Raw genomic sequence first — 15,366 nt, forward strand, 5'->3', positions numbered from 1 at the left:
TATTGTATGTTTTACATAGCTATTTCTAATCTTGACCAATAGTATACATCAATACACCCAACAAAAGTTATGATAACAAGAAATTTCGACATACATTAATACATTTCAAAAAATTATTAATATAAAAAAAATTACTTATAAAGATATGAAAACTTATAGGCTCAACAGAAAAAAAAATTAATATTTATTTGATTGAAAAAAGAGTGGTAGAGACATCAGGGGAGAGAGAGAAAAACAGAAGTTGTACATTATTTCAATATGGAATAGAGCTTATTAAATGAATGTTGTTAAAACTCTTTGTATAAATTTGATTCAGTTAGATTATTTTTAAAGATCTAATAAGATTTTTTTTTTAAAAAAAGAAAATAAATGAGCATTATGATTTGAATTTTAAATGATGAGATTCAGATTTAAAAAATCAAACGTAATGAATTGAATATAAATTATTAAGATTTAAACTTTCTTTAAATTAATGAATATCTTAATATTTAAATGTGCCTCCATATATTCAAAAATGAAAACAATTATGTATATATATATATATATATATTTATTTTTTTTTCCATAAAGAAAACGTTGGTTAATTGGAAAAGTTAAGTTGGGCCCCCGTATTGGTATGGTTTTGGATCTCCGAATTTGGTAACACGAGGAGATTCACTTCCTATTCCTCTGTTTTACCGTCGCCGAAAAACGACAAAAACTGCTGCTTTTGCTGGGCTTTATTTTTTTTTGGGTCCTTCTTAGCTCAGCTCTACATTTCTGTTAGCTCTCTCCATCTTCATCTTCGATCTACAATGTCGATTAGGGTTTTCTCTATTTTCCTCGCTCTCATCCTCTTCTCTGCACCATTTATTCAAGGTTAGTTTCCTCAGATCCAGATCGCTCCTTTGTATATTCTTCCATGTCTTTTAATTTTCTTTGTGATCTTTGAAGTTGACATTCAATTCGATGCAATCGAGGTTTCTATTTACTGTTAAAAGTTGAGATGCTCTAGATATTGGAAATCACTGGCAAATATCAGCCTATTGCTGTTTGTTTTTGAAATTCTTTTATGTATTTGTTTCCAATTATGTTATCGTTCTAATTGGTGTGAATATGTGATTTGTCTTGGTTGAGTAAATCTCTCTCTGAATGCTAAGGCTACATACCTTGATAATCTTCTCCATTTGGAAATGAAAGTTAAAGCAAAATTTAGTATTTGGAGAAAAATTGGATTTTGAATTGTGCTGTGGGTGGCGATAGTGGAAACGCTGTACTAGTAATGCGGTAGTTAAATTAACTGTCTTTGATTTGATAATCTCATTTTATATATGATATGGGAAAGAACTGTTGATGCATGCATAGATCCCACCTAATAGAGTAGTTCAGTTGCTTGATTTTTCAGTTTTCAGTTAGTTATTCTTGAAGTTTGCATACCTTATTGACTATTGTCTTCTAGACTTTGGGCATGATTATAGAAGAAAGGTTACAGAGGATTTGTGTAGCTGATTTGCTTATTAGTGTTTCTTCTTTTGCAGTTGATTATTAGGAGGGAGTCCCCCTTTCAAATATTTCCTGCATTTCATGTTGGTTTCTTATTGTATTGACTTTCTTCATAGTTGCTAGATGTCAATCCGACCCTGAAACAGATGTGGTAGAAGGCACTGGAGAAGCAGGAGATCTTGGAATTGTTGATGAGGATGTCCGAGATTTTGGCAGTGATAGTTTTAGTCCCGCACCTGGGATTGAGACGGTTTGTGTTTTCCCCAAAAACCCTTCTAAGGGTATAATCCCTTCCTGTTTTCTATCTTTAATCTTTTGCTTAAATGATACTCCCTCCGTTTCACAAAGAATGACCTACTTTGACTTGACACGGAGTTTAAGAGTATAAAGAAGACTTTTGAATATTATGGTCCTAAATTATAGGTAGGTCAAATGTACAAAATTGCCCTTTCATCTTGTGGCCTTAAACATGCCACGTGGAAAGTTGTTACCAAAAAAAGAAAGAGGTCATTTTTCTTTGAAACATTCTAAAAATGAAAGAATGTCATTCTTTTTGAAAATTGAAACTGAGTGAGTAGTACTTTATAGTTTAAGAACTGCATCTCTCTGAACATATTTCATCATCTTTGCAGTAGTGGCAGCTGGTGAGGAAAGTGAGCTGTTAGTTGGAATGAAAAATGATGGTAATCCTTTGGTATTTCAGTGTATTTATCCTCCCTTTCAAGTGCTTAATTTTAGTGATTCATTTCCAAATTTTGGCTGCCTAATACAGGAGATTCAAGTTTGAATATCATTGCAATCCAAGCCAGCGTTCACCTTCCTTTTGATCACCGCTATTTGGTTCAAAATCTGTCTGTACAGGTAATTGTTTGGATTTTTTTTTGGTAGAAATCAGGACTCACCCTGCTTCTTCCATAATGTTTGTGGTGTATTATGTCCTTTATGCTGAAAGAAAAACTTCTCATCTCAAATTTATTTTACTTGTTATTTTGGTTCATTAAGCTGGAATTTACCTATCCACTGAGTTTTGAGTTCTTCGGGTCACATTCAATATTATTTAAGGTTTCTTCATGTTGACTTTAAACCTTAAGGTTAATAGTTTCCTTATTTAGCTTAAGTTTCATGCACTTGCTTTTATAGCAAGCCAATTTTCAAGAAAGTTGTTGTCGGGCCCTTAACTTTTCTGGTTTTAACAAATGGCTTGGTTTGATTTTCTCAAAAGTTGGTGGTCAGAAGACTTTGAACATTTAGTACCATGAATAATAAGGTCATTATTTAATATTTAGGTTAATTCACATTGATTTAGGATGACGAGAATGAGCAGATCATTTTCAGTTTTACAATGTGAAAAATGAAAAAAGCATTTATGCATATGAAAATCTCCAAAATGTATTTCTATTGTAAAATGATATCAAGAATGATCAAGCAATAGACATGAATTGCGATTGCTCTGAGCCTCTTGACTTGTTCGTAGAAAAGTTTAGATCACTACTACTTCACCTAAAAAGTACATTCCACTGTTTGTGCAAAGTCCAAGTTTACATTCCACTGTTTGTGCAAAGTCCAAGTTTAGTGAAGTATTACAGAAATACCCTAGAAACTGGAACGTTAATTATATTGTTATCTGTTTGACATGGATAGATAAAATATAAATTCGATAAAAGCTTCTGAAGATGTGTAGGGCTTTCTATAAATTTTCTTATACAGAGTGTTTCATGGATTGCATGTCGTTGATTGTAGTGTATGTTGTCTGTTTTTCAAGCTGCACTAAGTTCAGTTGCCATTAATCTGTCCGTGATTCAATAGAGAATTGGAGTTAACAGTTGCTGGAATGAGCTCCTCCTATAAAGCATGGGGGTGTGCTTTGCCGATATTGGTGACTAATTCAATTTTGATGGTGCATACTACATATCATTCAAAATGAAATGTTAAATTTAAGGTGAAGCTGTTGAGACTATAATACCCACCCCTACCCGGGGTGGAAAAACAAGGGATGTGAGCTGGTTAGCTGCCAGTTGAATGAGCTTGTATACAAAACTCATTCTTCTCACGATTGAAACAATTTTTTCCTTTTTGGGTTTTTGTCTTATTTCTTATTATTATTGCTCCTTGGATATAATTTTAGGTTTATCATTAGTCTTCTGTATATTACTGAAATTGATCTGTTCTTAAAGTAACACAGATGGTAAATTATTTGAGAAGAAAATATCACTTCAAAATTATCTTGAAAGTAAAGTACAATATATATGTCACAATGGCAACGATTGCTTTATTATGCTTTACAGGATGAAAGCTCTTGTGAACATCTGTTGTTAATCTGGAGTTCCTGTTCAAATTAGTCTCTATTTTCATGCTATTTCACTGTGATTTGTGTTAGAGACCTTGCTAATTTTGTATCTTCTCCCATTTCCTAGGCTTTTAACAATGCTACAGTTCCACCTTCTGCTCAGGCCACTTTCCCATATATATTTGCTGTCAGCAAATTTATGCAGGTTGGTTGCTTGGCAAACATTTATACTGCTTTTCTCTTTTATTATCTGCTTATCTTTGTACTTCTTTTGCTCACACTTAAATGCTGCTGTTGGTTCATACTCTCAATAATTTTTATTTGATGTTGCAGCCCGGAAGCTTTGATCTTGTCGGTATTATTGTTTATGAGATAGACCAGAACCCTTTTCAAAGTACATTCTACAATGGCACTATTGAAGTGACTGAGCCTGGTGGTCTTCTCAGTGTTGAGTCTGTTTTCTTGTTTTGTCTTGGAATTGCCCTCCTTGCCCTTCTTGGATTCTGGATTCGTGGTCAGATACAAAATCTCTCAAAGGTGATTACATTACTCTTCATATAAGCACCTCATGAGAGCAGAAGAATATTGCTAGTGCATTAGAATTACTGGGTGAATTGATAAATACATGTGTGAATGGCCTCATTCGTGATTAGGGTTATACTTTTCCTCTCATCCACCCCTATCCTCCTGACATGGTATGATTAGTTTGGTATCAACAATCTTCAGAATTTGGTACTGACTGAGACTTGATCTGGCGGTGACAGTTAGATATATCCATACATATAAGGGCATTACTGTAAGAGCACAAAATGTACGAGGGGTTTACCTATGGGGCCGAGACAATCTTATTGTAAATGTGTGTTTTAAGTCCAAAAAGTGTATATTGCACTGCTGTTGGTCCTTTTCCTTTTAACCCTTGATTTTCTTTCTTTGATGTATGTATAGAAAACTAAGAGAGCACCAAAGGCAAAGGTTGAAGTTGGAACAGCAACAACAGATGCATCCACGGATGAATGGCTTGAGGTTTGTGGTGGTTCATTTTACTTTTGGAAATATTTTACGTCTAGTTTTTTAAAATGATTTCTTTTTATGTTTGGACTTGGGTATGATCTCGATCTCCTTGTGTGTGTTTATGCAGGGAACTGCGTATTCTCAATCGCTCTCTAACAAGTCGAAGAAGAAGAAGTGAATTGCTTGAAGTTTCTGATACTGAGGCTAGAGATAGAGTTGCGAATAGTTGAAAACATGAAATAGGTTTCCGAAAATAGAATCCACTGTTGTAGCATGAGGGAAAAACCTATCATCCATGTCTATTTAGTGCCAACTGACTTGTAGTTGGAGGTCGCAAAGACAATTTTGTCTAACACATTCACATTTTTTCCTTTCAAATATTTATTGTTTTTCTGGGTAGATAGATTTGGCCAGCTAATGGTTCTCGTGGCCTTGTTTGAGTATATGGAACTTGGATGACTCCTTTTACCTTGTAGATCTTTAAAAGCATATAATAGAAATATTATATGTGATATAGAAACTAAATAAAGAACAATAACATGTATTCAGCAAGGTAAAGTTCACTATAAGTAGTGGTTAGAGAAACTAAATAAAGAACAATAACAAGAACTCACAAGGTAAATTTTATGGACCCATCTCATATACTCTAGGCTACGCACTCTAGTTCAATTGGTTGGATGAGAAACTGATGATTTGGGACGAATCATATTATAGTAGTAGAATATACATGCAAGTTTCTACATTCGTAGACAAGTTATATAGAGATTAGTTATATAAGAATTATTACGTGTTTGGTTCATTGCACTAAAATAAGATATACTGCATTATATTTTTTGAAGGAGGATGAAGAATATAATATGCATATGCATGATGATGCATATAGTCCGTCCATAAGTACGAGTATGTTGAAGTTAATAGCAAGAAAAATTAGTTGAGAAATGTCCACTTATTCACTGTGTGTGTGAGAAAGATGAATAATTCCCATTTCATGAAAATGCCAGCATGATATACCTTTCTTTTTCTCTTTACTGGATACTTCATCCGTTTCAATTTAAGTGTCTTAGTTTGATTGAACACGTAGTTTAAAGAAATAAAAGAGAGACTTTCGAAACTTGTTATCTTATATTATAGACCTATGAAGTACCTTAAATTTTATGATTTTAACTAGCTATGTAAACTGCTGGAATTGACAAACTTATTAAATAAAAAAAGCGATATTGGTTTAGAAACAAACTAAAGTAAGATAATTAAATTGAGACAATACTTCCACACACAAAAAAGAAGCAAATCAGGCACAGTAGTAGAAAGAGTGTCAAATATGGTTCGATTTGGATCGATTTTTATTTGAAAAAAGATAAACTAAATCATCTATGTCAATTTATAAATACAATTGATTTTAAAGTGTTTGTCGAACACCCCAAATGGAAATTTAACTAAATGTAGTCAAAAGTTCACATGTAACTACTCTGAATTTTAGCAAAATTTACATAAATGAGAACCGCTAAGTAGGTTTAGAAATAGAAAACAAACGAGGTTTGTAGTTGGATGATACTTCATTGAATGAAGTTAATGACTTTTGATCTAACAACTCACCCATATTAGTTTTTTTTTTTGAACTTTTGCTAGCTACAAACCTCTTCTAAACATTCCATAAGTCAAAATTTCATGTGAATGTGCTTAACTGTGTTGGTTGTAAGTGTAACTAATAAAAAATGTTATCATTTTTTGTACTATAAATACACCCTTTAGCATCTCAATCAAACATACTCAACACATCAATTTTTTCTTTAACTTAACATTTTTTGCAAAAGAGCTCATTTGCCCTTTAGCATAGTGATCCCAATGGGGCTTCATGAGTCCCTTTTTGGCAGAGTCTTCTCTGTTTCTTTGTTATTATTTGCAGTGAGCTTCTGCTATGCTGATGATAAGACAATTCAGGTTGTTGGATTTGGGGAATGCGCTGATTGCAAAGAGAGTAACATTAAGACCATTCATGCTTTTTTAGGTATGTAATCGTTAAAACCAAAAAACAATCTCTTGCAGAAATGTAAAAGAAAAAATTTGCATACAATAGACCTAATGTGGTCTAGACATTTCTTGAACTCTGTGCATAGTGGGAGCTTTTTGCACCTGACTGCTTTTACAGTAGTGGTACCACTAGTTTGAGGCTTGTAAAACTCTGTATTCTTCGTTTGAAATCCTAAATCTGATTCTAACTATACCAATTTTTTCTTTCAGGGCTTGGTGTTACCATCACTTGCAGGAATGCAAATGGAGAGATAAATACAAGAGGAGAGGGAAAACTAGACAAAGACGGAAAATTCGTGGTGTTACTTCCTAAAGAGATGGTGAAAGATGGGAAATTGAGAGAAGATTGTTTTGCACAACTCCATAATGCATCAGCTACACCATGTCCAACACACAATGGCATAGAAGCCTCAAAAATTGTATTCACTAATTCAGAAAACAATGAAAAACAGACATTGAAACCACTTGAAAATCTAAAATTCTCAACAACCTTATGCACCTCTGCTTTCCTTTGGCCATTCTTCAAGCATCCACCATTTCCAAAAATTCCACCTTTTCCCTTATTCAAAAATCCACTTATACCTCCAATTCCTCCAATCCTCAAAAAACCACCTCTACCTCCAATTCCAACCTACACTAAGCCACCTCTACCTTTAATCCCACCAATGTTGAAAAAATCATTCCCTGAGATACCAATCTTTCAAAAACCATTGTTCCCACCTTCTCTTACTCAGCCATAGGAGGGCTTTAAAAAGAATAATGCACAGACATATAGACGGATTCAAGATTTGAAGTTAGTTGTTGTGCCTTTTAATGTATGTGCGTGTTTTAAAATCGTTTAATAAAACTTCTATTTACATATATAGTTCTGAGTTGAAAGTAACAAGTCCACATCTACTATTGCATATGTGCTGAAATCAATGTCAAACTTTCTACTGTATGAAATAGTATAAGTGAAGGATGATGGTGCTTGAGAATGTCAAACCATGAAAGATAAAGGCAAAATGGTTAAAAAAAAGAGAAGGATTAACATAGTTAATGGAGTGGTGAATTAATAGAAATATGTTACTTATCTAGTTGTCTGTTCACGCAGATTATTAATATCCATAAGTAACCTATATATGGGTTGTGGTGTTACTACTTCACCCTTAATTAGAGGTCTTGGGTTCAAGTCTTGGGTATGTATAAAATTATATTGGGAACGTCATCCCTCATGGCCCCAACAGTGTGCGATACAATAATCAGAGGTCTTGAGTTCGAGCCTTGAGTATGTATTAGATTCTGTTGGAAACGTCACTCCGAATAACCCATGCAGTGCGCGATATATAAACAGCCTAGTAAACTGCCTTTTCTAAAATTAAGAATTTATAAACTTAAAATCCTAATCCAAACCCAACTTTTAAATGAATTATGCCCCCGTGGTAAAAATGGTTATATATCCGTAAGGCATAATACATAAACCTGATCATTAACTTGGCGTCACTTGACAATTATGGCTTTTAACTTCGAGCGTGCATAAGTAGACACTTAAGCTTATATACAATTGAACAAATAAACACATTATTCCTAATATATATTTCATCCCTTCACTTTTACTAGTCACTTATTTCTAATATATATTTTTATTTTTTTACTCATCACTTTTAACATATCAAAAAAAGACAATTATATTTTTTCATGTTTTACCATCAACATTAAATACTCTTTCTTCAATTCATTTTTCACGACTTAATACTAAACATTATTCAACAAGGATAGTTGGTAAAATATTTATTTAAATAATTTTTTTCTTAATTGGTGTGCCAAGTCAAGCCACATAAATATCAGATAACTTGTTCTCCCGTAGTTCCTATTTAGTTGTTGTTAAAGTAAAAAAATCTCATATTTGTGATTAATGAGATAAGTGGACTTCTTATAACGCTTGATCGATACTCCTTCTTTTAAGCTAACTTTTGAGGTGTGAGTTAGACTAATTACACAATCTAATATGATATCATAGCAGGGTCTATCTCACTGATGTTGGGGCCCAAAACAAAAATAATCAAAAATTACCGAAGAAATGTCTACGCACCAGATGCTAACTATAGATCGTAAGGTGGGTCCAAAATTACCCACCCACTCTAGTTCAATTGGTTGGATGATAAACTGATGATTTGGGACGAATCATATTATAGTAATAGAATATAAATACAAGTTTCTACATTCGTAGACAAGTTATATAGAGATTAGTTATATAAGAATTATTACGTGTTTGGTTCATTGCACTAAAATAAGATATACTGCATTATATCATTTAGTAGATCATTTGAAGGAGGATGAATAATATAATATGCATATGCATGATGATGCATATAGTCCGTCCATAAGTACGAGTAAGTTGAAGTTAATATAGCAAGAAAAATTAGTTGAGAAATGTCCACTGATTCACTGTGAGTGTGTAATTCCCATTTCATGAAAATGCCAGCATGATATACCTGTCTTTTTCTCTTTACTGAATACTTCATCCGTTTCAATTTAAGTGTCTTAGTTTGATTGAACACCTAGTTTAAAGAAATAAAAGAGAGATTTTCGAATCTTGTTATCTTATATTATAGATGTATGAAATACTTTAAATTTGATGATTTTAACTAGCTATGTAATATGCTGGAATTGATAAACTTATTAAATAAAAAAAGAGATATTGGTTTAGAAACAAACTAAAGTAAGATAATTAAATTGAGACAAATGAAGTACTTCCACACACAAAAAAGAAGCAAATCAGGCACAGTAGTAGAAAGAGTGTCAAATATGGTTCGATTTGGATCGATTTTTATTTGAAAAAAGATCAAACTAAATCATCTATGTCAATTTATAAATACAATTAATTTTAAAGTGTTTGTTGAACGTCCCAAATGGAAATTTAACTAAAAGTAGTCAAAAGTTCACATGTAACTACTCTGAATTTTAGCAAAATTTACATAAATGAGAACCGCTAAATAGGTTTAGAAATAGAAAACAAACGAGGTTTGTAGTTGGATGATACTTCATTGAATGAAGTTAATGACTTTTGATCTAACAACTCACCCATATTAGTTATTTTTTTTTGAACTTTTGCTAGCTACAAACCTCTTCTAAACATTCCATAAGTCAAAATTTCATGTGAATGTGCTTAACTATGTGTTGGTTGTAAGTGTAACTAATAAAAAATGTTATCATTTTTTGTACTATAAATACACCCTTTAGCATCTCAATCAAACATACTCAACAGATCAATTTTTTCTTTAACTTAACATTTTTTGCAAAAGAGCTCATTTGCCCTTAGCATAGTGATCCCAATGGGGCTTCATGAGTCCCTTTTTGGCAGAGTCTTCTCTGTTTCTTTGTTATTATTTGCAGTGAGCTTCTGCTATGCTGATGATAAGACAATTCAGGTTGTTGGATTTGGGGAGTGCGCTGATTGCAAAGAGAGTAACATAAAGACCATTCATGTTTTTTCAGGTACGTAATCGTTAAAACCAAAAAACAGTCTCTTGCAGAAATGTAAAAGAAAAAATTTGCATACAATAGACCTAATGTGGTCTAGACATTTCTTGAACTCTGTGCATAATGGGAGCTTTGTGCACCTGACTGCGTTTACAGTAGTGGTACCATTGGTTTGAAGCTTGTAAAACCCTGTATTCTTCGTTTGAAATCCTAAATCTGACTCTGACTATAACGATTCTTTCTTTCAGGGCTTGGTGTTACCATCAATTGCAGGAATGCAAATGGAGAGATAAATACAAGAGGAGAGGGAAAACTAGACAAAGACGGAAAATTCGTGGTGTTACTTCCTAAAGAGATGGTGAAAGATGGGAAATTGAAAGAAGATTGTTTTGCACAACTCCATAGTGCATCAGCTACACCATGTCCAACACACAATGGCATAGAAGCCTCAAAAATTGTATTCATCAATTCAGAAATCAATGAAAAACAGACATTGAAACCACTTGAAAATCTAAAATTCTCAACAACCTTATGCACCTCTGCTTTCCTTTGGCCATTCTTCAAGCATCCACGATTTCCAAAAATTCCACCTTTTCCCTTATTCAAAAATCCACTTATACCTCCAATTCCAATCCTCAAAAAACCACCTCTACCTCCAATTCCAACCTACACTAAGCCACCTCTACCTTTAATCCCACCAATGTTGAAAAAATCATTCCCTGAGATACCAATTTTTCAAAAACCATTGTTCCCACCTTCTCTTACTCAGCCATAGGAGGGCTTTAAAAAGAATAATGCACTAACATATAGACGGATTCAAGATTTGAAGTTAGTTGTTGTGCCTTTTAATGTATGTGCATGTTTCAAAATCGTTTAATAAAACTTCTATTTACATATATAGTTCGAGTTAAAAGTAACAAGTCCACATGTACTATTGCATATGTGCTGAAATCAATGTCAAACTTTCTACTGCATGAAATAGTATAAGTGAAGGATGATGGTGTTTGAGAATGTCAAACCATGAAAGATAAAGGCAAAATGGTTAAAAAAAGGGAAGGATTGACATAGTTAATGGAGTGGTGAATTAATAGAAATGTGTTACTTATCTAGTTGTCTGTTCGTACGGATTATTAACATTCATAAGTAACCTATATATGGGTTGTGGTGTTGTGGTGTTACTACTTCATCCTTAATTAGAAGTCTTGGATTCAAGTCTTGGGTATGTATAAAATTATATTGGAAACGTTATCCCACATGGCCCCAACAGTGTGCGATACAATAATCAGAGGTCTTGAGTTCGAGCTTGAGTATATCTTAGATTCTGTTGGAAACTTCTCTCCGAATAACCCATGCAGTGCACGATATATAAAAAGCCTAGTAAACTGCCTTTTCTAAAATTAAGAATTTATAAACTTAAAAACCTAACCCAGACCCAACTTTTAAATGAATTATGCCTCCGTGGTAAAAATGGGTATATATCCGTAAGACATAATGCATAAACATGATCATTAACTTGGCGTCACTTGATAATTATGACTTTTAACTTCGAGTGTGCACAAGTAGGCACTTAAGCTTATATACAATTGAACAAATAAACACATTATTCCTAATATATATTTCATCCCTTCACTTTTACTAGTCACTTATTCCTAATGTATATTTTTATTTTTTTTACTTATCACTTTTGACATATCAAAAAAAGACAATTATATTTTTCCATGTTTTAACATCAACATTAAATACTCTTTCTTCACTAAACATCATTCAACAAGGAAAGTTGGTAAAATATCTATTTCAATAATTTGTTTCTTAATTGGTGTGCCAAGTCAAACCACATAAATATGAGATAATTTGTACTCCCGTAGTTCCTATTTAGTTGTTAAAGTAAAAAAGTCTCATATTGATGATTAATGAGATAAGTGGACTCCTTATAACGTTTGACCGATACTTTTTCTTTTAACCTAACTTTTGAGGTGTGAGTTAGACCAATTACACAATTTAACATGATATCATAGCAGAGCCTATCTCACTGATGTTGGGGCCCAAAACAAAAACAATTAAAAATTGCCCAAAAATTATCTACGCACCAGATGCTAACCATAGATCGTAAGGTGGGTCCAAAATTACCCACCCACTCTAGTTCAATTGGTTGGATGATAAACTGATGATTTGGGACGAATCATATTATAGTAATAGAATATAAAAGCAAGTTTCTACATTCGTAGACAAGTTATATAGAGATTAGTTATATAAGAATTATTACGTGTTTGGTTCATGGCACAAAAATAAGATATACTGCATTATATCATTTAGTAGATCATTTGAAGAAGGATGAAGAATATAATATGCATATGCATGATGATGCATATAGTCCGTCCATAAGTACGAGTATGTTGAAGTTAATAGCAAGAAAAATTAGTTGAGAAATGTCCACTTATTCACTGTGAGTGTGAGAAGACGAATAATTCCCATTTCATGAAAATGCCAGCATGATGTACCTGTCTTTTTCTCTTTAGTGGATACTTTATCCGTTTCAATTCAAGTGTCTTAGTTTGATTGAACACGTAGTTTGAAGAAATAAAAGAGAGAATTTTGAATCTTGTTATTTAATATTATAGACGTATGAAGTACTTTAAATTTTTATGATTTTAACTAGCTATGTAAAATGCTGGAATTGGTAAACTTATCATATCATATCATATATTATTATAAGTGGGAAGATTTTAAGTTCAAAGTTAGATTAGGAAAATGCCTTCACCAATTTTTTAAATTAAAAAATCTTTTACTAATTTTTGAAATTAAATCAATAATGACAATTAAGCTAGACCAAATACATGATTAGATGTTACAACTTCCATTTTTTAATGAATTTGATTGTTAAAACTTTTTAGCTTCTTCCATTAAACACATTCATGCACAAACCTTTCATGTACTTAATTTCTCCCTTTATAAATTGGATAAAAAATATTAATCTACCACATTTTGTGTTTCATCATCTAATAGTTCTTATGTGAGGAGTAATTTTTTATTTGTCACTATTTTTCTTATTGGTTTGTGCCTTCGTTCATTTTTTATTTTCATGGTTGTTGGAGAAACACATAATCTAATAGCTCTTATGATATTTTTTTATTGGTCACTATTTTCTTAGTGGTTTGTGCCCTTCATTCATATTTTTTTTTTAATGATTGTTGGAGTACTTATGTCCTAAGAAATTTCAGCCTTGGGGCTTAGTTCTAGACTTACAAGTTGCTCATCATTCCCCAAAAAAATTGTTGATATTTATGTAATACATAGAGAGTAAACACAAAAAAAAGTTTATTTTATATGCACAAAAAAAACATATAGGAGTACATTAGACAATGTTGATCAATTTTATATCTTGGGCCTATATAAATTATAACGTAACATAGGTCAAACGTGCAAGGCACGTTTTTAGAACTTGTATTATCATAAGTGGGAAGTCCTTTAGCATAAAGTTGAATTTCCAATTTGCCCTTGAACTTTATTATATGAAAAATTAAGCATAATATTTTAATTACCTGAAAAATAAATTCACATTTCAAATAATTAGGATAATTGAAAGGGAAAATTACATGGAAAAACAAACTTGTATCAATAAATTACTTCAAATAGCTACTGTTTGCTTTATTTACCATTCGTCATTTACTTTTTGTCATTATTACGATTGTCAGTTTTGATAAGCGTGTCTTTTTTTTAAACCCCCGTTCAAAGTTTCTACCTTTGCCTCTCAATTTGTTCTCTCAGATTTTCCAGGTAATTGTGTTTGCCGATTTCATGCTTATTTCATTATTTTTTATTGTATAATACAGCAAAAAAAATTGTTCCTTTTCAATTTTTTGGTTTTATACATCCAGTATCATGGATGAAGAAGAAACACCTTCTAAGAGAATCACTAGAGATGTACAATTGAATCAACAGTTTTTGTATGATTTTTCATCTTTTTCTTTGGGTTTAACTCAAGATTTCGAAGAAATTTCAGGATCCATTGCTAAATCTCGAATTAATCAACAAGATATATATTATGTCGAAGTCTGGTAATACCCCATTGAAGATGCAAGAAGTCATGCATGTTGCAAAATCAAAAGGAAAGACCAAAAAAGTGGATAAACATGAAGAAGACAAATTTGTTGATGTTTTGACTTCAAAGAAGAAATTTGTGTTATATTTATTTTCAAATTGTATAATTCTTTTGTTTCATAGTTGTATCCATATTTATTTATAGTTGTTCACTTTGTATAACTCCGTATATGTATAAGATATTTACTTTGTATAACTCTGTATTTGTATATAGATATTCACTTTGTATAACTCCAACTTTGTATATAGATATTCAATTTGTATAGTTCTATATTTTTGTTACTATTTTTGCTATATGTGTTGTATAATTATACATTTGGAATTGTATAATAAATTTACGTTATTTATTAGGGAATACAATTTATTCTCAAGAAAGATTCATTTTACACCCCGCACATGCAATGCTATACAAATATTGGGGAAATGAATCAATTACGCTCCACATTGCTCGAAGTTGTGTTCAATCAATTTTGTGCATCATCTTGTTTTGCTCAAATATCAAGCAGAGATTTGTGTCTTTTTTGTAGACATTTTCTCTAAAAACAACTCCCTCAATAACATAGTCAACATAACAGTTTGCATCATCCCATTTTTCAGAATGCATTACCAAGATAGCTATGGAAGACATTCCTGTATACAATTAAATATCAACACAAATCAGTTGTTATTAATCCATTTGTACATACACTAATTTATACAATTTTACAAATCAAAATCACTTTATAACAACTAATTTATACAATAATTAACACAGTTCAATTCTTCCAACTATTTCATACAATTAATCACTGAAATAGCTCAATTATATAACTGCAAATATAAAATTCTACATTTATACAAACACTAACTTATACAGACACTAACTCCACATAAACTGCAACTATCAATGAATTATACATATTCAAATTGCAATTCAACTAAAAGTAATTTATACAATTTTACAAATCAAAATCATTTTATACAAACTAATTTATACAATGATACACTTTTTACAATTA

General features: G+C 32.0%; 3 protein-coding genes across 3 annotated transcripts; all 3 read left to right on the top strand.

The window, feature by feature from the left end:
- Positions 1 to 617: 617 nt before the first annotated feature.
- On the top strand, positions 618 to 5,248 carry LOC107002773 (translocon-associated protein subunit alpha-like). Its single transcript, XM_015200938.2, has 8 exons — positions 618 to 858; positions 1,599 to 1,763; positions 2,115 to 2,165; positions 2,255 to 2,343; positions 3,897 to 3,974; positions 4,103 to 4,306; positions 4,715 to 4,792; positions 4,908 to 5,248. Exons 1-8 carry the CDS (start codon positions 795 to 797, stop codon positions 4,956 to 4,958), a joined length of 780 nt encoding a protein of 259 aa, XP_015056424.1. The 5' UTR covers positions 618 to 794; the 3' UTR covers positions 4,959 to 5,248.
- A 1,300-nt stretch (positions 5,249 to 6,548) lies between these two features.
- On the top strand, positions 6,549 to 7,671 carry LOC107001765 (proline-rich protein 4-like). The gene is made up of 2 exons (XM_015199740.2): positions 6,549 to 6,785; positions 7,019 to 7,671. The coding sequence occupies exons 1-2, from the start codon at positions 6,623 to 6,625 to the stop codon at positions 7,546 to 7,548; spliced, it is 693 nt and encodes a 230-aa protein (XP_015055226.1). The 5' UTR covers positions 6,549 to 6,622; the 3' UTR covers positions 7,549 to 7,671.
- Positions 7,672 to 10,053: 2,382 nt separating this feature from the next.
- Positions 10,054 to 11,168, top strand: LOC107001832 (proline-rich protein 4-like). The gene is made up of 2 exons (XM_015199793.2): positions 10,054 to 10,285; positions 10,519 to 11,168. Exons 1-2 carry the CDS (start codon positions 10,123 to 10,125, stop codon positions 11,043 to 11,045), a joined length of 690 nt encoding a protein of 229 aa, XP_015055279.1. The 5' UTR covers positions 10,054 to 10,122; the 3' UTR covers positions 11,046 to 11,168.
- Positions 11,169 to 15,366: the final 4,198 nt, after the last annotated feature.

This window comes from Solanum pennellii, chromosome 10 (assembly GCF_001406875.1).
Source record: "Solanum pennellii chromosome 10, SPENNV200".
NCBI lineage: Eukaryota > Viridiplantae > Streptophyta > Magnoliopsida > Solanales > Solanaceae > Solanum > Solanum pennellii.